The following is a 22645-nucleotide window of genomic DNA, read 5'->3' as shown; positions in this document are numbered from 1 at the left end:
GAAAGTAATAACTGTCGAGAGCCGATAACTTGGGGGGGGGTGGTTACTATCGACTTGAACACACCCCTAGTTTCCACAATCGCTTGCAGAATTATTATTTATTCCGGAATAACTAAAAAAATGCAAATGAAATAGAAAACTCGAGTGCAATTCACCGAAATTAACGACGCTCATTTATGTGAGCTTGTGAACCGGTTGGCAAATTACTGCTAAGTGATTCGGGAACGCGTGTTTCTACGTGAGGCAACAGGAAAATCCAATCAAAACGTAAACAATGGATGAAATAAAGCTGGCCAAGGTTAGTTATCAACTTAATCAAGGCGATAGGGTTTAGAAAAGTGAGGGTCATTATACGGCGACTACTGCGGAGCACCTGGATGCCGTGAAAAGGGTTGTGAGTCATCCGTGTAAGGTGTTCACAGTTCGAAAATCGATGGGATGGTCACCTGTGTCGTGGGAAAAGGACCGGCTACCACACCCCCTTTGCCCGCGCCCCCATTGCCCTTCCCTAGGGACTTACCTCGCAGATATCATCGAAGGCCCCCGATACCCATCTAATAATATGGCCCCAAAACATGCGCATAGAATCCAAAAGTAAATAAGTTTTGACCCCACTCTCTCCCTGAAAATTCTATTCCACCCACACAAACGAAATGTGAGAGCCAATTTTTTAACCATGAAAAAGTTATTCCTCTAAATCTGCAAAAAATTCCCTCAGCTTCCGAAGAGGGATGTTTACCACACTTGCCCTTTGACGTGGCCTATTTAACGGATATCTTGTTAAGGCTGAAATTTTCTTTAACGATTTCGTATTTATACTCTTTCCTTTAGAAAAAAGTAAACTTTTAACTAAGATTTTTTTATATAACACTTTTTACCAGGTTGTCAGTCATTTAATGGTGTTCCGCAATAAATTTAGTCTAATGATCAAGTCAGAATTATTGGTGGTACTTTCAATTTTCCCATAATTTAATGTAAGCATCCTTAACTGTCGTATTATAAAGTGTTTAAGAAATTTTCGAAAAATATCTTTTGGTATATCTTGGTGCTCATATTGTTTCTTTTCTTTTCTTTTCTTCAAAAAACTAATAAACTTTTACAATAAACAACCGATATTGTTGTCAACTAAACCCCACTCCTTGCAGAGTATTGAAATAAAAAATAACACTCCTCTTTCTCTTTTCTGAAGAAGAGAGAATATCCCTGTTGTCAAATTTCGTCGGCTTCGGGTTCAGTCCGTTAGCTTTTGGGCGGCTTGGCCCTCTCCTGAGAGCCGCAGGCTTTTAACGGATTGAGAAAACGTTGTCCAATTGGGAAACACATTAAACAACATCGAAGATAAGAACCGACGGTGGGGTGATTGGCTAATGCCGAATCCAAGTTTTCGATAACTGTTGCACCTTTGCTTAAGGGTGGAGAAGTTTGAGGGGACACAGTCAACAAAGTTCCCTTTCCCCGAATTGTTTAGCCCATTTTGGCTGACACATATTAAATACCCAAAATAAGTTGAATACCTTAATTAAGTAAGCAAGAAAAATACATGCCGTTCTCTAAGAGTCTGCAGTTAAGAACCTATTAAAAAGCAGCTGAATTCTAAAAGCGGTATTATAACAATGATAAATGAGAAAAAACCGAGATACTTATCAGCAATTATGGTCAATGGGAACTATGTTGCAGGGAAATAACTCTTAACTTAACTCTTAACTCAAGGAAAAGGCTCTCTCAGCCAGAATGCTTTTCGGGCTCAAATCTCCAGTTCAGTCGTACTCATTTTAGGTTTTGCGAACGGACTGACTGACCCGACGAGTCTGCCTCAACCTATTCAAACATGAGCATAGCTAGCTTTTAAGCGCGCGTTTGTGGCCCTTCGAGTTTCGTTCCAACGCTCGACGGGAACACTTCGCGTTCCGCCATCGAAAAACACACATAACACGTATATGTGCAAAAACACACAAAAAGGCACATCCATTTGGAGTGTATATTTTGGGTTTCGCGTTCGTGTGTCAGGCGAAAAGTGAAAGTCTCAAGCAATTTCACCCACACCCACTCCAACTCGTTTCTATTTGATTTGCCCGCAAAGGATTGTTGTTGATTTAAAATCAATAAACCATCCAATAATGGACTTCACCCGATTCATGAACAAGTTCAACGAGATCGAGCGCCAATTGTCCCCCACCTCCGCCCTCCGCCTGAGTTTCGATAATATATCACCGGAGACTGAGGAGCCGCCGGATGGAAACAAGAGGCTTTGGGGCGTGCCCGTGCCGCCCTTTGTCTCCGACAAAGTGGTATCCTGGATCGAGGAGGAGTTCAACGAGGCTCCTGTCTTCTACAATGGCAACAGTGTGCTCAAGAAGGTAAACCCCGCTCCACGCTCCACGCTCCTTTATGCAAATCACGTCGAGAAAATCCTACTAATTTTCCGTTTTACGCATTGCCACCGGCTACGGGCCGGAAAATATGCAAATCACCATCGAGCGCCCGGGCAATATGTTCGGGGTTCCCAAAAGCCCTCGCCTCCCCCCCAGAAAACAATTTCCTATTTGGGTCAGTTTTGGGCGCGTGGAGTGCAGTCCAAGTCCTTGCCTGCCAGCCCAACTGCATCCGGGTGCCATGTGCGTCAGCACACAATCACTCCTTTGGATCCACCCACCCGTTCTGACAGATTGTTGCATTGTCAGCAGGGCACTCGAGTCCGGAGCTCGGGCAATTAATGGGTCGGGTTTTCCATCAAAGTCACAGATGCAATGGCCACCGGGTGGCAAATTGTACTCGTACATCAACTATTTGCCAGCGAGCGAAGCAGCCTGACAACTGTCCTTCGATGATTACAATTGGGTTTTCAACTGCAATTTGTTTAAACTGAGTTTCAGAGAACAATTTAGAAAAGAAATACGCACCACAATTTCGTAGGTCAATTTACATACAGAGATAAGCTGTTTTAAATCATGACTTGACATAATTAAATTAATATTATTGCATTTTTCAGTCACTTAAGCCTTTATATACACATTGATTATAAAGCCATGCATGGTACTCATAAATCAAGTATTCGACACGTTGCCAACAGCTTTAAATGAGCTTCTGCATATACAATCTGAATATAATTAATTGTGTTTAATATACGTGAGTTTCGGGAAGTTGAATTTATTGAGCTTATTCTGTCAGCTTCAAAGTAGCTTTTTAAATTTATTTTTTTTAAAGAAAAACGTTTTAAAATAAATTAAACGATTCAGAAAGCTAGTTAAAAGATAATATTAACGAGCAGAGTATAATTTCACAAAAAGGTTATAGGTTTATGTAACCACAGAACCTATTATTCCACTTTGCCGTAGCTATACAGTTTTCAATTCATTTAAGATAATAACAAATATTTAGTTAATTTCCTCAAATGGCAAATAGTTCCGCAGAAAGCGAAAGCTTTTTGTATCTTATCTTTAATTCACGCTACAATATCACAGCAGCAATAATTTGCATGTTAAATTGAATTGTCTGCCCGCTGGGCGAGAGTAATGAACTCCCACTGGCTAAGTCAGACAATTAACTAACCTTATCTATCCCGACAGTGGACCCGGCTCAAACAAAGGCCTCAATCTAAGTGACATGAAAGGAAATTAGTCCGATGATGAGCAGCTCTCGGGTCTGGCAATATGAAAGTCTCCTGGGCAATAAAAACAGCCGTGGGCCAAACAGCAAAAAGGGAAGCGAAAAGGGGGAAGGGGGAAATCAGTCTGAAGGACCATCAAAGGAATTAATGTCCTGGCGGCCCGGCGATTTTATTTAATGGCTGTATACCAACTAACCACAAGGGCCACGCTCTGCCCATATATTTATTTGATGCTTTAAAGTTAACATACGAGTATCCTGAATGTTTGATGAAGTTTTTGCCACACATCCGAGGATTCGCTGAAAGTTGATTGAAAAACTTTCCTCCTCCTTTCGTGTCAATGCAGTTGATTTTTTATCGTATGTAATGTGGGGGTTTTCACAGAACTATATGGATTCCACTGACGTCAGCGGGGCACAGCTGAAGTAAAGCACCAGAAATTCCGGTGGCGCAAAGAAAATTTAAATCAAATTGTAACCATTTCTTTCTCTCTTGTTTGTTCAGGTGGAAAATGTGCGGATGATAGATCGCTACAATACCAAAAATCCCACGGTGGGCACCCTCTATCTGACGGCCACCCATCTGATTTTCGTGGAGCCCGACAGCAACAAGGAGACCTGGGTAAGTGGCCCCTGCCCCATGCCCCTAATGACATCATCTATTACTCCGCATACCAACTGAAAACCTATATTCCTTGTGTGCTAAGAACTTTTTCAGCTGCGAAGTAGCAAATGCTTATTTGCATGGCCCACAAAACAGTTTAGTGAGTCACCTTTGTGTTTGCGAATAAGTCGCAAGTTCTTGCGAACGTGCTCAACTGGGTTTTTTTTTTCGGTTTAGAGCCGACCTCGCAGCTGTCAAAAAGTTTAAAGCCCCATCAAAAGAACGGGTGATGTGTGAGGCCCGCTGCATTTCCGCTCTTTCACCGAGAATGATTCCGAGGATGAGTGCAGAAAAGTTTCTTTTAACAAGTTGCCCTCCGTGTTTCTGCGCTTTAAGTTTGTTTCATGTTTACCGAAGGAATTTAATTCGCCTTCTGCAATCTGGCACGCACAAAGGAAAGTTTGTGTTGGCGTGTTGCGTATACGCCCCATCGCACACATACAAATTGAATTCGTTCATCTTTTGTGTACATTAATTGCAAAGCTAACACAGGCGAGCATATTTCCTTGTTGCAGCGGGAAAACTCTTTAAAATTATGGTGGGGTGGAAGGGTGGAAAAACAGCTCGGAAAAGCTGTTGCAGCTTAGCAGTACAATGCGATTTGTTAGCCTGCACGCGCGATGCATTCTTTATGCAATTGAAAGGATAACGTGACAAAAGGCGGACTAAATAGTCGAAAAAAAACGCTGGTTTAGCGACGGCTTTCAAAGCAAATCCCCGGCAAGCTTATATCCTTTGACACACCGCCGTTTTAACTGCTCAAATCCCAGCACAAGTAAGTGCCACTAAATGCGTTTAATTATTCCATTCGCGAGAGTTACCCACTGCGTATACGTAACGAGGTTTGGCCCGGAAGCAAGCATGCATTGCATTTTAATTGCCCCGCGAAAATTGTATTAATTATGCACTCCGCGGTGCAAGTTGGCGGATCCGAGTGCCACAAGTGGCCCAGGAGCGAGTGTAGGATCCACAATTCCGGATGAGTCGCACTTGCGACCACCGCAGCACAAAGTGGTTAATTAAAAGTGAAAACACTTAGGAGCCGAGTGGGCGGGCAGTTAAGGGGTGGAAGGAAGACCAGTAAAGATATCGATTTTTTGGTTGCCATTGAAAATTGGTTGCTTAGTTCCTCATAATCCAGCTGCTTCTTCGTCGTGCCGCTTCGCCCCTGAGTTGCTCTGCTTTTTCTTTTACTGCCCGCCACTGTGGCGCATCAATTATTTAGTGGCGAAAGCAGTTCTGGCCAGGCACGTAGTTGGGACGCCCCAAAAAAGGGGGGAGTAAGTAAAGTTCACTTGCGGCTCTGCTGGCGTTGCATAAGCGTAGCCTTGGGCGGAGTCATGGTCATAAGCCGATTTGTTGATTGTTTCACTCACAAAGGAAAATGAATTATAAGCAGCAATCAACTCCCTAGCTAAAAATAGTACAAACATTTAGTTTTATTAACCAAACATATTTTTAACTTTAAATTTTTTGGTTTCTATAAATAAATAAATAAATAAAAATAGTAAATTGTTATAGCAAAATACTTATATTTTCCCGGCGGGTTTTCGTAGATCCTGCACATGCATGTGGCCAGCATTGAGAAGCTGCCCTTAAGCACGACGGGATCGCCGCTTCTCATCCGCTGCAAGACCTTTCTGTCGGTCACATTTGTCATTTCCAAGGACTCCGAGTGTCACGATGTCTACACTTCGCTACTAAAGCTCTTTCAGCCGGGTAAGACCATAAAGGAATGCATATTCGTAAAACTACAATCATTTCCCGTGGGCAGTGTCCATCAACAAATTGTATTGCTTCAACTACCAGCCGAACAAGGATGATTTCCCCAAGAACGCCGGCTGGGACTACTTCAAGCTGGAGGCCGAGTTCAAGCACATGCTGGTGCCCAACGAGGCATGGACTCTCTGCTCGATGAACGAGAAGTACGAGCTGTGCGACACCTATCCGCGTCAGATCTACGTGCCCAAGGAGGCCACCACGCTGATGCTCATCAGCAGCTCGCGATTCCGCTCGAAGGGAAGACTACCAGCGCTTACCTATCTGCACAACAACAAGGTGATTACATTCATTTCATTTTGGTTCTACCTTTCAAGTATAATTCTATTTACCTTAACATTCAGGCCTCCATCTGTCGCTGCAGTCAACCGCTGTCTGGATTCAGTGCCCGCTGTCTGGAAGACGAGCAAATGCTGGAGGCCATACGCAAGACGAACTCCAACACGGACTACATGTATGTGGTGGACACGCGACCGAGGGTGAGTGACGGACTGGAGAGATTCCCCCAGAGTTTACCGCATGCAAATAATCCATTAACGCTGTTTGCAGATTAATGCCATGGCCAACAGAGCCGCCGGCAAGGGATACGAGAACGAGGCCTTCTACGAGAACATCAAATTCCACTTTCTCGGCATCGAGAACATCCACGTTCAGCGCGCCAGTCTGCAAAAAGTGCTGGAGGCCTGCGAGCAGAAGTCGCCCACGATGAGTGCTTTCCTGAGTGCCCTGGAGTCGTCCGGCTGGCTGAAGCACATTCGCTCCATATTGGACACGTCGAGGTGAGAACGCAAATTGCGTATTTATTCAGCAAACCAAAACAAACAGTTTTCTGTTGTCCAGTTAAGCTATAGATAAATAATTTAATGTAACTATTTTTACTGTCCTTTTACTTTAGCTTTATCGCAAACGCAGTGGATAAAGGTGTTTCGGTGGTGGTTCACTGCTCCGACGGTTGGGACCGCACTGCCCAGGTCTGCTCGCTGGCCCAACTCATGCTGAATCCCTACTACCGGACCATTAAAGGCTTCCAGGCGCTGATCGAGAAGGACTGGCTGGCTTTTGGGCACAAGTTCAGCGAGCGTTGCGGTCACATTCAGACCGATGCGCGCGAGGTGTCGCCAATCTTCACACAGTTCCTGGACTGTACCTGGCAGCTGATGTCGCAGCGCAGCGAGTCCTTTGAGTTCAACGAGCGCTTCCTGCTGATACTCCACGATCATGTGCACTCGTGTCAATTCGGCACCTTTGTGGGCAACTGCGAGAAGGATCGGTTAGATCTCAAGCTGGCCGAACGCACTTTCTCGCTTTGGGGCTATATGGCCAACCATTTGAATGAGTATATCAACCCGCTGTACAAACCCAATGTGGACGAGGCAATCAAGGCGAATCTCGCACCGCAGTGCATCAAGTAAGAAACGACATCGTCCATCAAAAACATATTTAATCTTTGAATTTCATAAACAGATTCTGGCGCGGCATGTACAGCCGCTTTGAGAGCGGCATCCATCCGCGGGAACCACTGGGCGACCTGCTGCTCGACAGCAAGGAGCACTGCAACTCGCTGGAGGATCATGTGCAGCATCTAACCAAGCGGATAGCCAGCTTCAAGAACTACATCTCCAAGTCAGCCAAGAAACTGCAAGACGCCACCAGCACCACCGCAAAAGTTAGCAAAGAAGTCTCCAGCAACGAAATCAATGACAACAAGTAAGGATCACTTCCAGACGTATTGCAAACACATCCTTGAATCCTTGCTGCATTGTAGATACAACTATGACAAAAAGCTGAGTGAACTTTCGGCTGCCGATGATGATCATCCGCTGAAGGCCAGCAACATGTCCTTTGCCAACTTGTCACTAAATGCCGAGCAATCCAGTCCCCCGCAGAATTTGCCCGAGGAGATTAGCTCCGTGGCCGTGGACTGGAAGCCCATGCGCAATGTGACCACCTGCTCCTGCTCCACGCCCTTCGATCAGTTCAGCAAAAAGGTGGATATCTTAACAAAATAACATATGTGTAATATAATATTTCTTGTGTTTTTTCGACAGACTCACTGCTGGCGCTGTGGCGACATCTTCTGCGAGCGCTGCATAGACAAGAATGTGGCACTTCCAGGACACGACAGTGGAAAGCCAGTGCCAGTGTGCCGAGGATGCTTTCGACAAATGCAAAAGCAAAGCCCGTAAAGGGAATATAGGCGGGATTAAAGGATGTTGTTAAGTCATATGGGGAGCAGTGAATGTGCGATGAAAACGGAAACTCTATTAAATTAAATTGTATGTATTTATTGTTGCATTTGTAGCCGTAGCTGCTTACAGAAGCTCATTCAAGTTGTTGCAAATGAATATCAAAAAGAGTTAAACCAACGCAATCCACTAGCGATTGGCTTCCCGGCATCGTCCTAGTCTTTAAGTCGGGCACAAAACTGTATTTTGTTGTTAGAATTTAGATCGACTTATTTGCCAACCATCCCCACACAAGAAAAGAGTACAATGTAATGCAAATTATAAATGTAAAACTCAAGTTAGAGCTATTTTGCTTTAGGCAAATACAACGGGGCCCGCTTATGATCCAAAATTATTCATTTCCGAAGGATTTCCGGACTAAGATTGTACAGATATTTGGGCAAAGCCCTCCTTCGTTGCAGCGGTCCCTTGCATAAAGTATATTCCATTAGCGTTAACTTGCAAGACACCCCGAAACTTATGAAAACTATGCAACCTATTTATCGATTTGATCAAAGTGTAATAAAAATTATTTATTCAACAACAGCGAGTTTCCAATGAGTGATCAAAGTTGTTGCATTAGTAGCCGATGTCGGGCTTGATGCGCAGAATAACCGGAACGCTGGTGCAGGGCAGAATGGCCACTTCGGTGACCACGGCACTTACCAGCTCCGGCGGCGTAATGTCATAGTTCAGGTTAAGCGGCATCGGCTTGCCCTTGGCCTCCCAATTGTTTAACTGACACTTGCTTCCGCGCACCAGCTGGTTGGGATCGCTCAGCTCGTTGTAGACGATGGCGTCTGTTTGGAAGCGTTCGCTGAATTTGTGCGTCTCGCAGCACACGAGCACGGGCACATTGTGGGCATTGGCCACCAGTGCCACCTGAGCGGTTCCCGTGCGCGCCATCACATAGCCGTTGGCCAGCAGGGCGTGGGCTCCGAGCAGCACCTTGGTGGCTTCCGCCATTACATAACCCACGGCATTGATCAACACGTAGGTGCAGGGGATTCCGTGCGCGTGCAGTCGGCGCAGCATCTCCTGACCTTCGCATCCGGGTCGGGAATCGACGACAATTACCCGGAAGGCCACCTGTCGCCGCTTGGCCTCCTCGCAGATGAACTGGATCAGGGATGAGCAGGCAAAGGTCAGCAGCACATCGCCATCGGTGATCTTTTCCTGCAGAAAGCCGCTTATCGCCTGGGCTGCCTTGCCGATCTGATTTTCTATGTAAGTATCAATAAAGTGGCCTAGGAGCTCCTTTAGCTGGTTTATAAATGGATTTTATAAATAAGAAAGCTCACTCATTCTTATATATCTAATATATATAAGCTTACCTCCGTTTCAGGAATATCTGCTGGCAGTTGCGTTAGTTGGTTCTTAAATTGTTTGTATGCATTCGACACGGACACAGCCAGCGGTCGGCACTTGTGAAGATGGTCCACGTGATGCTTCACTGCAGCGTCCAGGCTACGACCAAATTCTTTCTTAGCGGGCGTTTCAAAGTCGTGCACCACTTGACGCAGCGCATGTAGGAAGGCAATGCACCGGGCATTGGAACCCACAACTGTGCGCTTAGCATACTGAACACCTAGGCGCGCTATGCTCGGATGCACGAGAGGATCGTTGATGAACTGGCTGTTTTCCTTGGCGCAGACAAGATGATTGAACAGTTTTACCCGGCACTCTCCATTTGAAGAGTTCGCTGCACATTTGCTGGGTGAGCTGGTTGTGGCTGGTTTAGAGGGGGAGACGCTTTCTCGCTTAGACTCCTTAGCGGTCGTGGCAGTGGGAAGAGCCTTGCCAGTTGGCTGTGATTTCTTAGCCTGACCTTGGGCCTTGGCTGCCCTCTGGGCTTCTTGGATAGCCCGTCGCTCCGCTTTGCTGAGTGCTACTTTTTTCTGTGGAAAAGGGGGGAGATGTTAACCCCAAACATATTTTTGATGCAAAGAGCTCTTACCTTTTCCTGGTCCTTTCCTGCGGTTTGACTTGGAGGCTTGGGTACCTCTGGAGCTTTATCCGCCACTTTAAGCTCAGCCACCTGTTGTCTGGTGGCCTCCACTTTGGCTCCAGCGCTCTTTCCAGCCTTTTTAGCCGCTTTCTTGGCTTCGCGTTCAGCCTTGATCTGATCCCGTGACTTTTCCCCCGCCTCCGTGTTTTGACCATTCGGCAAAGTTGGTAAAACTGCTTTTGGAGCTACTGAATCTACCTTCTCCTGGGCTTTAGTTGTGGTGGTAGTCGTCAGCTTGGTGGTTATGGTCGTTTGCTCCACCTCGGTGATGATTTTGGTGCCCGAAGTGGCGGCAACGACCGCAGTCGATGACTTGTTTTGGTTCTTGGACTGTTTTGCCAGCTTTTTCGCTTCCCTCTCAGCCATTATTTGCTCACGCGTCTTTTCTGTAGTAACTGCATCCTGAATTCCGGACATTGCACTGGCAGAATCGGTAGTTAAGGTCTTAGGAGTCGTTAGATAGGTATCTTCCAGGCGATTTCGTTTGTTTCGCGGTCGATTGCGTTGTCTTTGCTTCTTGGACTTAGTCTTCCGAGTATGGGCGTCAGTCTTTAGATTAGGAATATATCATTATTTTGTGTTGAAACAAATAATTAAATCACACTAAGTGGATCTAATTTAAAAAATAAACGTAAGACATGCAACATAAGCACTTAATTTTAAGTGTACTTATTTTCAGTGTAGTTGGTACTTAGCAAATGAATTTTTTAGAGTCAAGTTAGTAAGGCTGACTACCTGTGGCAGTTGTTCGCTATTTAAAACCATTTTGCAAGCTTGAAAAAGAGACGAGGAAGTGCGAAAAGAAAAGGATGTAAAAGGTTAAAGGTTTCGGCTCCCTTAGCCGTGTTTTTTAATTCCTATCCGAATGTTAAGAATTTTAGTGAACAAGAAGTAAAGCTGAGTTAACAACTTTCACAATACTTTCACATTTACCTTACTTATTTTATTGTTATTTTAAAAATTGTAAAGTTTTGCTCACGATGGCAAAAATTCTACCAGCTGATAATGCTGAAAGCGAATCGATGGATGTTTCGATAGGCATTAGTAAACACATGGACGGCGTTGCCAGACACTACTACTATTAATCTTTATTCTTTTTCTCCTTTTAGCAAACCCCTGAAAACAAAAAGGCATGGGCCGTGTCCCAGGCCAAGGAGCATGCCGATCACCACTAAATAGAATTAGACTTAATTGGGCTGGACTTTTATTGGAATGTAAAAAAAAAGTAGCATTTATATTCGGTTAAGGCACTCGCAATGCTATCGATAATTCGCCAGTATATTTTGCTTTTGAAAACATTGACTATCGGCATCGTGTTTAGTTAGCTGCTACAAAAACTTCATCTCCACTTTAAAATGGCAAAACCTCCCCCAACAATTCTAAATTTATAAAAAGACATGGCTCAAAAGCTTTTAAATGAATATACATTTTTTAATAAAATATTTATATAAATACTTTAGCATTATTGTTTCGTTAAATTAACCACAAAGTTATATTTATCCGGTTTCAATGGGCAACAAAAGTTTTTTATTCTTTTTTTATTATTAAACTAATAATACAGGTTCTCTTTTAACGGTACGGGAAACTAATAACGGTTGTTTGCTATGCAAATTGAGGTATCGTCGTAGTACTGTCCAGATCTTGAGGTATCATGCGTCATACTGGTAATATCCTCTTGGCCTTGCGCACTACAATTAACAATTTAACTAAGGAAAACAAACAAGCGAACGTTTTAATTTACCTTTTCTGGGGCGGATCTTCCCTAGTTGTGATCGCTGCATCATTCCTTGGGTTGGCAAGCTCCGAGTTGTGAGTTTCCTGGCACTCCGGCTTCTTTGGATATCGCTCATGCATTTTTGGTTTAAAGCTAATCAATTTTTCCATCAACTGTAAATGAAAAGCTAACTGAAATAGGCTTCTCCTTAGTTTGTTGGCAGTTTCCTCATTGAGCGTTTCTTTTAAGTATATTACCATGTTAGGATCCGGATGTTGCAACATCTTAAGGGGAATATTTCCAAATCTTGGCGCCCCAGTAACTAAACTCCCTACGCGTTCAATGTAAACTGATGGCATTAACAACATTTCGGTCTCTCCAGTTCCGACACCTTTGTATTTCCGGTTTCTTTTAAAACTTTTGAAAGAAACGTTAACAAAGTAGAGGTGTTCCGCAAGCTCACCAAGAGAAAAGAAGATTGTCCGAAGCTGTTGGCCGATAATGGATTTTGTCGGAGAACCTTTTCCAAGTTTCCAAGGTTTCTATTCTCGAGCAGAAATGCAGGAGAAGTTTGTTCCTCGATTTACAGCAAGAGCCTAACGGCGGGCCCCCTTCCGCCATTTTGTCGGTACTTTTGTCCGAAGACGAACAGTAAAAAAGTGGCGGAAAGCTTGATTTCTAAGTATTTATTTGTAAAAATAGCAAAAAAGCAACTGGCCATAGCTTTTCTGGGTATTCACTCAGTACTATAAAATCACTCTGAGTCATTTCGCAACCTTTACAGCGCTCAGTAGTAAAATTGGCAGTGCCTGACATGGTAAAATTGTTAAATTTCTTTTGTTTTTAAATTTTCACACAATTGCAGCACTCTTCATCCACAACACATTCTCAACGGTAAAGTTTTTCGCTAGAAAAACATGGCAATGTTCTAAAACGGGTTGCCTCGCGGCAGTAATAATTGCAATTTTAACACATTAATAATTAAAATTTAAGCTTTCCGCCACTTTTTTATTAATGTTTAGGCCCCAAGGTATCCATTAAAAAAAAAAAAAAAATTCCTAGACCATTTTTAGCAAAAGCCGCTAAAGCGCAATTTTACCGCAACTTTTCTCGGATGCAATAACTGTAAAAGGCTTTATAGAACCACCGTGCTCACTCAAAACCACAAAACAAACGAGTGAGCACGGTGGTTTTATGAAGCATTTTACCTTAAAAGTTATGGTAAATCTAAATCTGATCTCTGGATGCCGAATTGTTAAGTGACCTCTCGCTGGATCTGCTCTTGCCCTTTAATTTAGACATCGAAACACGCGGTAAATTATTAACACAACCTATAAAATGACAACTAAAGCTCCGAAAACCGTCAAAAAAAAATGGCGCTCGAAATTTAGAACATTTAAGGTGTGACCGTACGTGAAATAATAAAATATACAATGCTACAATATTGAAGCATTGCGATTGGTACGAATTCGGACCCGCGTAACATAACATGCGGGTCCAAATTTGCAGTACCAATCGCATTCTTAATTGTATATAACAAAAAAAACGGTGCTATATTTTTACTTTCCGCCAACTGATTTCGAAGTTAAGAAGTTAAGCTGATAATGCCGAAAGCAAATCGATGAATGTTTTGATAGGCATTATTCAACACTAGACGGCGTTGCCAGACACTTCCCTCACACATTGCCATTTTTAGTGCTACCCTTACCATACAAGTTGGCATTCCCATAGCTGTCTTTTTTTGTGAGGTTTGTATGTTCGCCTGCCGCTGCTGAAAATTACATAATTTTTGCATAAATCAAACTCTATTTTATTGATTAGCTACGAATTCTTTGACTACCATGGCCGACAAAGCTGCTGCTGAGAAACCCGCTGGACGTCCCATGCGCTATCCCTACACCTTCTCAGCGAAAGTGGCCCAGTTCCCCATTAAGCATTACATCAAGAACCAGTGGATCTGGCGCTATTACTTCATTGCGGCTGTCGCCTGCGTGCCCGTGTTCTACAAAATCAGCAAATTGGGTGCGTTACAGTTCTAATGTTTATTACTACTATTAATCTTTATTTTTTTCTCCTTATAGCAAACTCCCCTGAAAACAAAAAGGCATGGGCCGAGTCCCAGGCCAAGGAGCATGCCGAGCACCACTAAATTGATTTAGTCTTAATTGTTGCATCAACACTTTAGAGCTGCCTGTGTTGGGGTTATCATGCAATCTGCCAATAAATGATTTGAAAACCACGGTGGACTTTTATTGGAATGTAAAAATTAAATTAAAAATTACCAAATATTTCATTTATATTCTGTTAAGACTCTTGCAAGTCCTATAGATAATTCGCCAGTATATTTGTCTTTTGAAAACATTGAATGTCGGCTTCGTGGTCTAGTCAGCCATCACTTTAAAATGGCTTAACTTCTCTCAACAGTTCTACATTAAAAAAAAAAGACATTGCCTTAAAGCCTTTTCAAGGAATATACATTTATTAATATCAATTTTAATAAAACTAAAAATTAAATGTTCAGGAAACAAACAATTATTTATTAACATATTCATAAATACTTTAACATTATTGTTTTGTTGAATTAACCAATTAGTTATACTTATCCGTATTCAATAGCCTACCAAAAATTTTAATCTTTTTTTTTTATAATTTAACTAATAACACAGGTAATCACAATGTAAGATCGTTACTTCTTCTGGAAAGATAAAAAGGAAGACAATTATGAAAAGTTAAACATAATATTGATAAAATGTATTTCATTTCATTTCAACTAAATTGCCTGCTTAATTTGCTCAGGTAGCCCCATACTGCAAGCTCGCACTCCAATATCATAGAATATCTTCATATCATAAACCTTCTTCTTCAATTACCTTGCGAACGGTGATGTTTGTGGAATTTACAAGAGCGTTAAGCTGAGAGGATTCCTGGAGTGTGTTGCCGGCATCAATTTTCTCCGGGGAAGTGATATTGGGGACTGCTGGCTGAGGTGTAGTATTGTCGGAAGGATTACAACGTTCAGCGCCTTCCGACTCTTTAGGCACCACCGCATTCAGAGGCAGCTTCCGGAACTCGTGCCTCACCTGCGGCACCTTTTCGTTTACCAGTTTTATTCGTTTGTTCGGTTCTGCGCTGCTGGTTTTTTGGCGCTTTCCCACAATAACATGACTTTGAGTAGCTGACGTACTTGGGATTACATTGGTATCCAATTCTGGGATCAACTGGTTCTCAATACGGGATCCCTTGTTTTGAGTAGCATCAATATGTTTATCTTGCTCGTTCAAAGTAATTGGTTCTCTCTTGTCAATTGCGTGGCAAAGAAGTTCGATGGGTTCCTGCATAATTGTCTCCACATTTACGGAAGGTGGCTCTTGTGATGACACTAGTGGATCAACTGCAATTTGTGTCAAATGAGAAGCTTGGCTCACTTCTGCCACATTGATAAAAGTGGATACATTAGCCTCAGTGGGCGGACCATTAGGTTCTTCTAAAAATAAGGTAATGAGTGTTCTAGTTGTTAGTAAAGATTTTGGTCATAACCTACGATAAACGGTGATGGTAGGGATGTTTGTTGCAGTATTCCCGCTTTCTGGACAGATATTTTCTGAGAATAAAATACATGTTTATTGAATTGTATTGTTAAAATAAAAATGAACTCACCCGACGAATTTAAAATAGGCATTAGCTCCACTCCTTGGATTTCAGGGTTTTGTATCTCATCCGAGACCTTTGGTACTTGGGGTATCCACCTATCGTGTGTCCAACAAGTGGTATATAGTTTCTGCCTCTCTAGGCATAAAAGCACAATATCGTCTAATATCTGACCGGTACGTTGGGTGTATTCCTGTTCAACGATTTTATCGAAATCCGTATAGGATCCTAGTTCCCAAGGATTCACTATTTTCGGCGACAATTCGTCCAGTTCCACATTTTGCAGCTGAACTCCTTTGCTTTCGAGCAGCATCTTCAAATATGGTAATCGGACACACAAGTTTATTGGCCAGTTACCATGGTTTACGACGTGCTGAAAGCAAAGTTTTAAATCGTCTTCGCTTTCATACAAGCTTTCCCCATCGTGGATATTCGTATAGTCAGAGAATTCTTTAAAAGATAGTTGGTGGAGAATGCGCCAAATGGTTCTTTTGAGGCCCTGGCTGGTGTGGATCAAATACTTCAGATTGTGTTCCTAATTAAGATGAAATAAAGTGAAATTTTCTTGTAAAGTTCCTACCACTCGATAAAAAATGCTTACTTACCGGACTACTTTCAGAAAAAAATAATTCCTTTGCTTTCTCTAGGATTATTTGTTTTTCTGATTTCTGGACTGATTGTAGTTCGAGATTGTTAGTCGTTGAGTTTTTCTCTGAAGTTAATGACAATAGGTGTTCGTTTCTTTTGCTGTTTTCCGACGAACTTCTTGAACAGATCGGCATTTTATTTAAAACAGATTCTTTAGCAACGTCTACCTTTGAATTTTTCTGCTTGTCCTGCTCGGAAGCACTTTTAAGAATTTTTGGGGCAGGTACCTTAAATTCAACTACGCTGATTATTTCAACTTTATTTGAACGTGAATTCAACGGATCCTCATTACTTTTTGTAGGGGTTGCAATTTGTGATTCTCTATACGCATCCATGAATGAGAAATTTTCTTGAGTTGAGCAGTATTCCATAAATTCTTTTACAAGAGTTTCTTTCTCTTGCGGGTTTGTGCTATCAGGACATAAATATGCAAGAAAGTTGTCGGGAATGTATTGCTGTAATCCAATCTTTGTCTTTCTAATAAAATAATGAATAACAATAAAGTTTATAAAATTAGATCAAACTAACATTAATTACTTACGAAGAAAATCAAACTCTATTTTATTGATTAGCTACGAATTCTTTGACTACCATGGCCGACAAAGCTGCTGCTGAGAAACCCGCTGGACGTCCCATGCGCTATCCCTACACCTTCTCAGCGAAAGTGGCCCAGTTCCCCATTAAGCATTACATCAAGAACCAGTGGATCTGGCGCTATTACTTCATTGCGGCTGTCGCCTGCGTGCCCGTGTTCTACAAAATCAGCAAATTGGGTGCGTTACAGTTCTAATGTTTATTACTACTATTAATCTTTATTTTTTTCTCCTTATAGCAAACTCCCCTGAAAACAAAAAGGCATGGGCCGAGTCCCAGGCCAAGGAGCATGCCGAGCACCACTAAATTGATTTAGTCTTAATTGTTGCATCAACACTTTAGAGCTGCCTGTGTTGGGGTTATCATGCAATCTGCCAATAAATGATTTGAAAACCACGGTGGACTTTTATTGGAATGTAAAAATTAAATTAAAAATTACCAAATATTTCATTTATATTCTGTTAAGACTCTTGCAAGTCCTATAGATAATTCGCCAGTATATTTGTCTTTTGAAAACATTGAATGTCGGCTTCGTGGTCTAGTCAGCCATCACTTTAAAATGGCTTAACTTCTCTCAACAGTTCTACATTAAAAAAAAAAGACATTGCCTTAAAGCCTTTTCAAGGAATATACATTTATTAATATCAATTTTAATAAAACTAAAAATTAAATGTTCAGGAAACAAACAATTATTTATTAACATATTCATAAATACTTTAACATTATTGTTTTGTTGAATTAACCAATTAGTTATACTTATCCGTATTCAATAGCCTACCAAAAATTTTAATCTTTTTTTTTATAATTTAACTAATAACACAGGTAATCACAATGTAAGATCGTTACTTCTTCTGGAAAGATAAAAAGGAAGACAATTATGAAAAGTTAAACATAATATTGATAAAATGTATTTCATTTCATTTCAACTAAATTGCCTGCTTAATTTGCTCAGGTAGCCCCATACTGCAAGCTCGCACTCCAATATCATAGAATATCTTCATATCATAAACCTTCTTCTTCAATTACCTTGCGAACGGTGATGTTTGTGGAATTTACAAGAGCGTTAAGCTGAGAGGATTCCTGGAGTGTGTTGCCGGCATCAATTTTCTCCGGGGAAGTGATATTGGGGACTGCTGGCTGAGGTGTAGTATTGTCGGAAGGATTACAACGTTCAGCGCCTTCCGACTCTTTAGGCACCACCGCATTCAGAGGCAGCTTCCGGAACTCGTGCCTCACCTGCGGCACCTTTTCGTTTACCAGTTTTATTCGTTTGTTCGGTTCTGCGCTGCTGGTTTTTTGGCGCTTTCCCACAATAACATGACTTTGAGTAGCTGACGTACTTGGGATTACATTGGTATCCAATTCTGGGATCAACTGGTTCTCAATACGGGATCCCTTGTTTTGAGTAGCATCAATATGTTTATCTTGCTCGTTCAAAGTAATTGGTTCTCTCTTGTCAATTGCGTGGCAAAGAAGTTCGATGGGTTCCTGCATAATTGTCTCCACATTTACGGAAGGTGGCTCTTGTGATGACACTAGTGGATCAACTGCAATTTGTGTCAAATGAGAAGCTTGGCTCACTTCTGCCACATTGATAAAAGTGGATACATTAGCCTCAGTGGGCGGACCATTAGGTTCTTCTAAAAATAAGGTAATGAGTGTTCTAGTTGTTAGTAAAGATTTTGGTCATAACCTACGATAAACGGTGATGGTAGGGATGTTTGTTGCAGTATTCCCGCTTTCTGGACAGATATTTTCTGAGAATAAAATACATGTTTATTGAATTGTATTGTTAAAATAAAAATGAACTCACCCGACGAATTTAAAATAGGCATTAGCTCCACTCCTTGGATTTCAGGGTTTTGTATCTCATCCGAGACCTTTGGTACTTGGGGTATCCACCTATCGTGTGTCCAACAAGTGGTATATAGTTTCTGCCTCTCTAGGCATAAAAGCACAATATCGTCTAATATCTGACCGGTACGTTGGGTGTATTCCTGTTCAACGATTTTATCGAAATCCGTATAGGATCCTAGTTCCCAAGGATTCACTATTTTCGGCGACAATTCGTCCAGTTCCACATTTTGCAGCTGAACTCCTTTGCTTTCGAGCAGCATCTTCAAATATGGTAATCGGACACACAAGTTTATTGGCCAGTTACCATGGTTTACGACGTGCTGAAAGCAAAGTTTTAAATCGTCTTCGCTTTCATACAAGCTTTCCCCATCGTGGATGTTCGTATAGTCAGAGAATTCTTTAAAAGATAGTTGGTGGAGAATGCGCCAAATGGTTCTTTTGAGGCCCTGGCTGGTGTGGATCAAATACTTCAGATTGTGTTCCTAATTAAGATGAAATAAAGTGAAATTTTCTTGTAAAGTTCCTACCACTCGATAAAAAATGCTTACTTACCGGACTACTTTCAGAAAAAAATAATTCCTTTGCTTTCTCTAGGATTATTTGTTTTTCTGATTTCTGGACTGATTGTAGTTCGAGATTGTTAGTCGTTGAGTTTTTCTCTGAAGTTAATGACAATAGGTGTTCGTTTCTTTTGCTGTTTTCCGACGAACTTCTTGAACAGATCGGCATTTTATTTAAAACAGATTCTTTAGCAACGTCTACCTTTGAATTTTTCTGCTTGTCCTGCTCGGAAGCACTTTTAAGAATTTTTGGGGCAGGTACCTTAAATTCAACTACGCTGATTATTTCAACTTTATTTGAACGTGAATTCAACGGATCCTCATTACTTTTTGTAGGGGTTGCAATTTGTGATTCTCTATACGCATCCATGAATGAGAAATTTTCTTGAGTTGAGCAGTATTCCATAAATTCTTTTACAAGAGTTTCTTTCTCTTGCGGGTTTGTGCTATCAGGACATAAATATGCAAGAAAGTTGTCGGGAATGTATTGCTGTAATCCAATCTTTGTCTTTCTAATAAAATAATGAATAACAATAAAGTTTATAAAATTAGATCAAACTAACATTAATTACTTACGAAGATAATTCTACTTTCCGTGCTTCATAAGCCTCGTTCGGACATTGGCTTCCTTTCTTTTCTTGTTTTAAGTCTTGACCTTTTGGCTGTGACTGATTTTGTCTTTCGTTTTTAGCATCAGAAATAAGAACCGCCCATTCTTGTAATTTTTGGGTCAGCTCAAAAGGTGCAGCATCAAAGTTAAATTTGAAACGATTTCTTAAACCCTTTATAACGTAAAAGGAGTGGAAAAATCTGTGAAGAAGGCGAACACATCTGTCTTTATCTGATCGAATCTTGGCTAGCTGCTCTGCATTGTTAGTCTTTCCAAAAGAGTCGTTGACAAGCTGATCCATCAACTCATCGCTGTTAACATAACGCATAAAAGTTCGAAACGATACGGGAAACTGATAAAGTTTGTTTGCTATGCAAATTGAGGTATCGTCGTAATACTGCCCAGATCTTGAGGTATCCTTCGTCTTACAGGTAACATCCTCTTGGCTTTGCGCACTACAATAAACAATTTTACTAAAAAAAACCAAGGGAACGGTTTTATTTACCTTTTTTGGGGTGGAGTAGTGGTCGCAACTTCATTCCTTGGTGTAGCAAGCCCCGAGTTGTGATTTTCCTGGCGGTCCGGTTCCTTTGGACATTGGTCACTCATTTCCCCTGGAAAGCTTAGCAATTTTTCCCTCAACTTGGCGGGGCATGCTTTAAATCGTGGAACAAATTTCTCCCGCATTCCTAGTCCAGAATAGAAGCCTTGGTAATACTCCTCAATACATTCCTCCACAGATTTTTCTTTATATTCATCGCAAAGCAGCATTTGGTTAACAATTTCATTGAGATTGCTAACATGACTTTTAAACATTTTCAAAGAAACAGGAGGCTTATATCTTCCAAGTCGAAATATATTGTGGAAAAAGTTTTTTAATTTTTTTTAAAAGAATATTTTATACAGCTACTTACATCAAATCGTTTTTTAGTAGGCCTTTATCATTTTTAGATATTTCTAAATCTTGGTTGGCTGTCTCTCTATGGGGTTCTTTTAATTCTGACACAATGTTCCGATCTGGATGTTGCAACTTCTTAAGTGGAATGTTTCTAAAGAAAAAAAAAGAAATATGTTTTTTTTAAATTGTTTCCGGTTATTTTTTATACTTACTCTGAATCTTGTGAAGACTCGCTTTCGCGGGACAGCAAATCATGGTTCCTTTCTGGTAATTGAAAAGTTGACTGGGGTAGGCTACTTCTCAGTTCGTTGGCAGTTTTCTCATTTAGGGGTTCTTTTAAGTCTGTTGCCATGTTCCGATCTGGGTCTTGCAACTTCTTAAGTGGAATGTTTCTAAAAAAAAAACTAATATGTTTTTTAAATTGTTTCCGGTTGTTTTTTCATACTTACTCTGAATCTTGTGAGGACTCGCTTTCGCGGGACATCAAATCATGATTCCTTTCAGGTGACTGGGTCAGGCTTTTCCTCAGTTCGTTGGCAGTTTCCGTGCTCGGAAAAGCCAGTAGGCGGTCCTGGAATTTAGTCGCACATGGTCGCAACTGGAATTTGTGCTTGTCGCGAATCTCTGGTGTGAGGTAAAATGCCTTGTAGTAGTCATGTGCACATTCTTCAAGGTCTTTTCCGGCATAATTTTTGTCCAACAGTCTCAGGTCTTCCACAATTTCGTTTAAATTCAGCAAGCTACTCTTAAACTGCTCAAAAGTAACGATGGAACTTTGAAATTGTGAATAATAAAGATTAGAGGAAAATATATGGATCTGTGAAACGCTTTTGTTGCTCACTTGTTGTTATGAGATTTTTTTGCGTCAATATCCGAAACACTTTTGACTGCAATATCATCATAAGGTTTGGCAAATTCTAGTAACTTGGCCAAGGGAGTCGGTGGCAATTCTTTGAAATAGTTCGACTTGCCACGAAATTGTGGTAGTATGTAATAGCGGGTATAGAACTTTTTTAAGGTTCTACGACAAAATTCATCGTCGGCCAATAGCTGCGCACAATCCTCTTTGCTTTTGGTGAGCTTGCGGAACACCTCTATTTTGTTCAAGTTGCTTTCAAAAGTATTAAAGGATACTGGAAATACAAAGGTCCCAGACCTGCCAAGAGGGAAATGTTGTTAATGCCATCAGTTCGAATTAAATGCGACTTACTTGTCTAGTTTAACTATCACATCTTCAGATCTTAGTTTCGGGTTTCCTGGTAAATTATTCGTTTCGCTTTTAGCATTAGCCGAATCTGTGTTAGCTGCGTCGCCCACAACCACTTGTTCTGATATTGGCTGTATGATCTCCTGCGGTTCACCCTCATTTACTATCACCTCAGGGTTAGGAACCTTGAGTAACTTTTCTCGGATGCGGTGAGGACAAGGAGCCACCTCGAAGTGATACTTTTCTCGAATACTTGGATCTCTGTAAAAGGCTTCATAATACCACCGTGCCCACTCGTCGTCGGTTTTGTGGTCTCCATCGACGGATCGTAGGGTGGTTGTGATTTTCGGCAGGTTAGCTATTAGCCTTTTAAATACCTTAAAGGTTACGGGATAAATCTGATCTTCGGATACCGAATTGTTGAGCGACTGCTCGCTGGACCGGCTCTTGCCCTTTAATTCAGACATCAAAACGAGCTTTAAATTATAAACACAGCTTACAAAACGACAACTAAAACCCCGAATGCCGCCAAAATGATACGACGCTAGAAATTCAGAATATTTTAGGTGTGACCGTACATGATATAACAAAAAAATGCACTTTGGCAATACAAAAAAATGGCTGTCG

General features: G+C 41.5%; 7 protein-coding genes across 25 annotated transcripts; 3 read left to right on the top strand and 4 right to left on the bottom strand.

Annotated features, from left to right (window-relative positions):
• The first annotated feature begins 61 nt into the window (after positions 1–61).
• LOC108087690 (myotubularin-related protein 6) lies at positions 62–8818 on the top strand. Of its 2 annotated transcripts, none has more exons than XM_017185198.2 (10): positions 62–298; positions 4112–4228; positions 5827–5989; positions 6045–6328; positions 6394–6528; positions 6599–6828; positions 6945–7457; positions 7514–7756; positions 7815–8037; positions 8098–8818. In XM_017185198.2, exons 1-10 carry the CDS (start codon positions 275–277, stop codon positions 8233–8235), a joined length of 2070 nt encoding a protein of 689 aa, XP_017040687.1. In that variant the 5' UTR covers positions 62–274; the 3' UTR covers positions 8236–8818. The 2 variants fall into 2 exon arrangements, with proteins under 2 accessions (XP_017040687.1, XP_017040686.1); XM_017185197.2 differs by lacking the exon at positions 62–298 and adding an exon at positions 1897–2357.
• Positions 8774–11331, bottom strand: LOC108087691 (translation initiation factor eIF-2B subunit delta). Of its 3 annotated transcripts, XM_017185199.2 has the most exons (5): positions 11216–11291; positions 11018–11055; positions 10232–10831; positions 9609–10172; positions 8774–9537 (listed from the first exon to the last, which is right to left on the bottom strand). In XM_017185199.2, the coding sequence occupies exons 2-5, from the start codon at positions 11045–11047 to the stop codon at positions 8854–8856; spliced, it is 1878 nt and encodes a 625-aa protein (XP_017040688.1). In that variant the 5' UTR covers positions 11048–11055; positions 11216–11291; the 3' UTR covers positions 8774–8853. The 3 variants fall into 3 exon arrangements, with proteins under 3 accessions (XP_017040688.1, XP_017040689.1, XP_017040690.1); XM_017185200.2 differs by lacking the exon at positions 11018–11055 and having other exon boundaries at positions 11216–11331; XM_017185201.2 differs by lacking the exon at positions 11018–11055 and having other exon boundaries at positions 11221–11315.
• A 441-nt stretch (positions 11332–11772) lies between these two features.
• LOC108087750 lies at positions 11773–13399 on the bottom strand. Of its 12 annotated transcripts, none has more exons than XR_006245470.1 (4): positions 13205–13399; positions 12254–12484; positions 12024–12197; positions 11773–11970 (listed from the first exon to the last, which is right to left on the bottom strand). XR_006245470.1 is itself a non-coding variant. In XM_017185273.2 (4 exons), exons 1-4 carry the CDS (start codon positions 13296–13298, stop codon positions 11868–11870), a joined length of 465 nt encoding a protein of 154 aa, XP_017040762.1. In that variant the 5' UTR covers positions 13299–13384; the 3' UTR covers positions 11773–11867. The 12 variants fall into 12 exon arrangements, 3 of the variants coding, with proteins under 3 accessions (XP_017040762.1, XP_017040763.1, XP_043064070.1); XR_006245468.1 differs by having other exon boundaries at positions 12024–12169; positions 13205–13389; XR_001771185.2 differs by having other exon boundaries at positions 12024–12169; positions 13261–13387.
• Positions 13400–13649: 250 nt separating this feature from the next.
• On the top strand, positions 13650–14235 carry LOC108087751. Of its 2 annotated transcripts, XM_017185279.2 has the most exons (3): positions 13650–13744; positions 13818–14018; positions 14078–14235. In XM_017185279.2, the coding sequence occupies exons 2-3, from the start codon at positions 13838–13840 to the stop codon at positions 14143–14145; spliced, it is 249 nt and encodes an 82-aa protein (XP_017040768.1). In that variant the 5' UTR covers positions 13650–13744; positions 13818–13837; the 3' UTR covers positions 14146–14235. The 2 variants fall into 2 exon arrangements, with proteins under 2 accessions (XP_017040768.1, XP_017040767.1); XM_017185278.2 differs by lacking the exon at positions 13650–13744 and having other exon boundaries at positions 13767–14018.
• Positions 13764–17282, top strand: LOC108101424. Its single transcript, XM_043208136.1, has 3 exons — positions 13764–13793; positions 16841–17065; positions 17125–17282. Exons 2-3 carry the CDS (start codon positions 16885–16887, stop codon positions 17190–17192), a joined length of 249 nt encoding a protein of 82 aa, XP_043064071.1. The 5' UTR covers positions 13764–13793; positions 16841–16884; the 3' UTR covers positions 17193–17282.
• On the bottom strand, positions 14513–16782 carry LOC122320060 (protein telomere ends associated-like). Its single transcript, XM_043208134.1, has 5 exons — positions 16250–16782; positions 15654–16179; positions 15538–15597; positions 14867–15480; positions 14513–14691 (listed from the first exon to the last, which is right to left on the bottom strand). Exons 1-5 carry the CDS (start codon positions 16661–16663, stop codon positions 14683–14685), a joined length of 1623 nt encoding a protein of 540 aa, XP_043064069.1. The 5' UTR covers positions 16664–16782; the 3' UTR covers positions 14513–14682.
• A 277-nt stretch (positions 17283–17559) lies between the features above and the next one.
• On the bottom strand, positions 17560–22588 carry LOC108101423 (protein telomere ends associated-like). 4 transcript variants are annotated; one of them, XM_017205751.2, is made up of 12 exons: positions 22022–22588; positions 21653–21967; positions 21261–21584; positions 21024–21203; positions 20828–20962; positions 20419–20754; positions 19880–20368; positions 19296–19815; positions 18700–19225; positions 18584–18643; positions 17913–18526; positions 17560–17737 (listed from the first exon to the last, which is right to left on the bottom strand). In XM_017205751.2, exons 1-12 carry the CDS (start codon positions 22483–22485, stop codon positions 17729–17731), a joined length of 3972 nt encoding a protein of 1323 aa, XP_017061240.2. In that variant the 5' UTR covers positions 22486–22588; the 3' UTR covers positions 17560–17728. The 4 variants fall into 4 exon arrangements, with proteins under 4 accessions (XP_017061240.2, XP_017061239.2, XP_017061241.2 ...); XM_017205750.2 differs by lacking the exon at positions 17560–17737 and having other exon boundaries at positions 17745–18526; positions 19880–20359; XM_017205749.2 differs by lacking the exon at positions 17560–17737 and having other exon boundaries at positions 17746–18526.
• Between the last annotated feature and the right edge of the window lie 57 nt (positions 22589–22645).

This window comes from Drosophila ficusphila, unplaced genomic scaffold, assembly GCF_018152265.1.
Source record: "Drosophila ficusphila isolate 14025-0441.05 unplaced genomic scaffold, ASM1815226v1 contig_414, whole genome shotgun sequence".
NCBI lineage: Eukaryota > Metazoa > Arthropoda > Insecta > Diptera > Drosophilidae > Drosophila > Drosophila ficusphila.
This window is presented reverse-complemented; position numbering and strand designations above follow the sequence as displayed.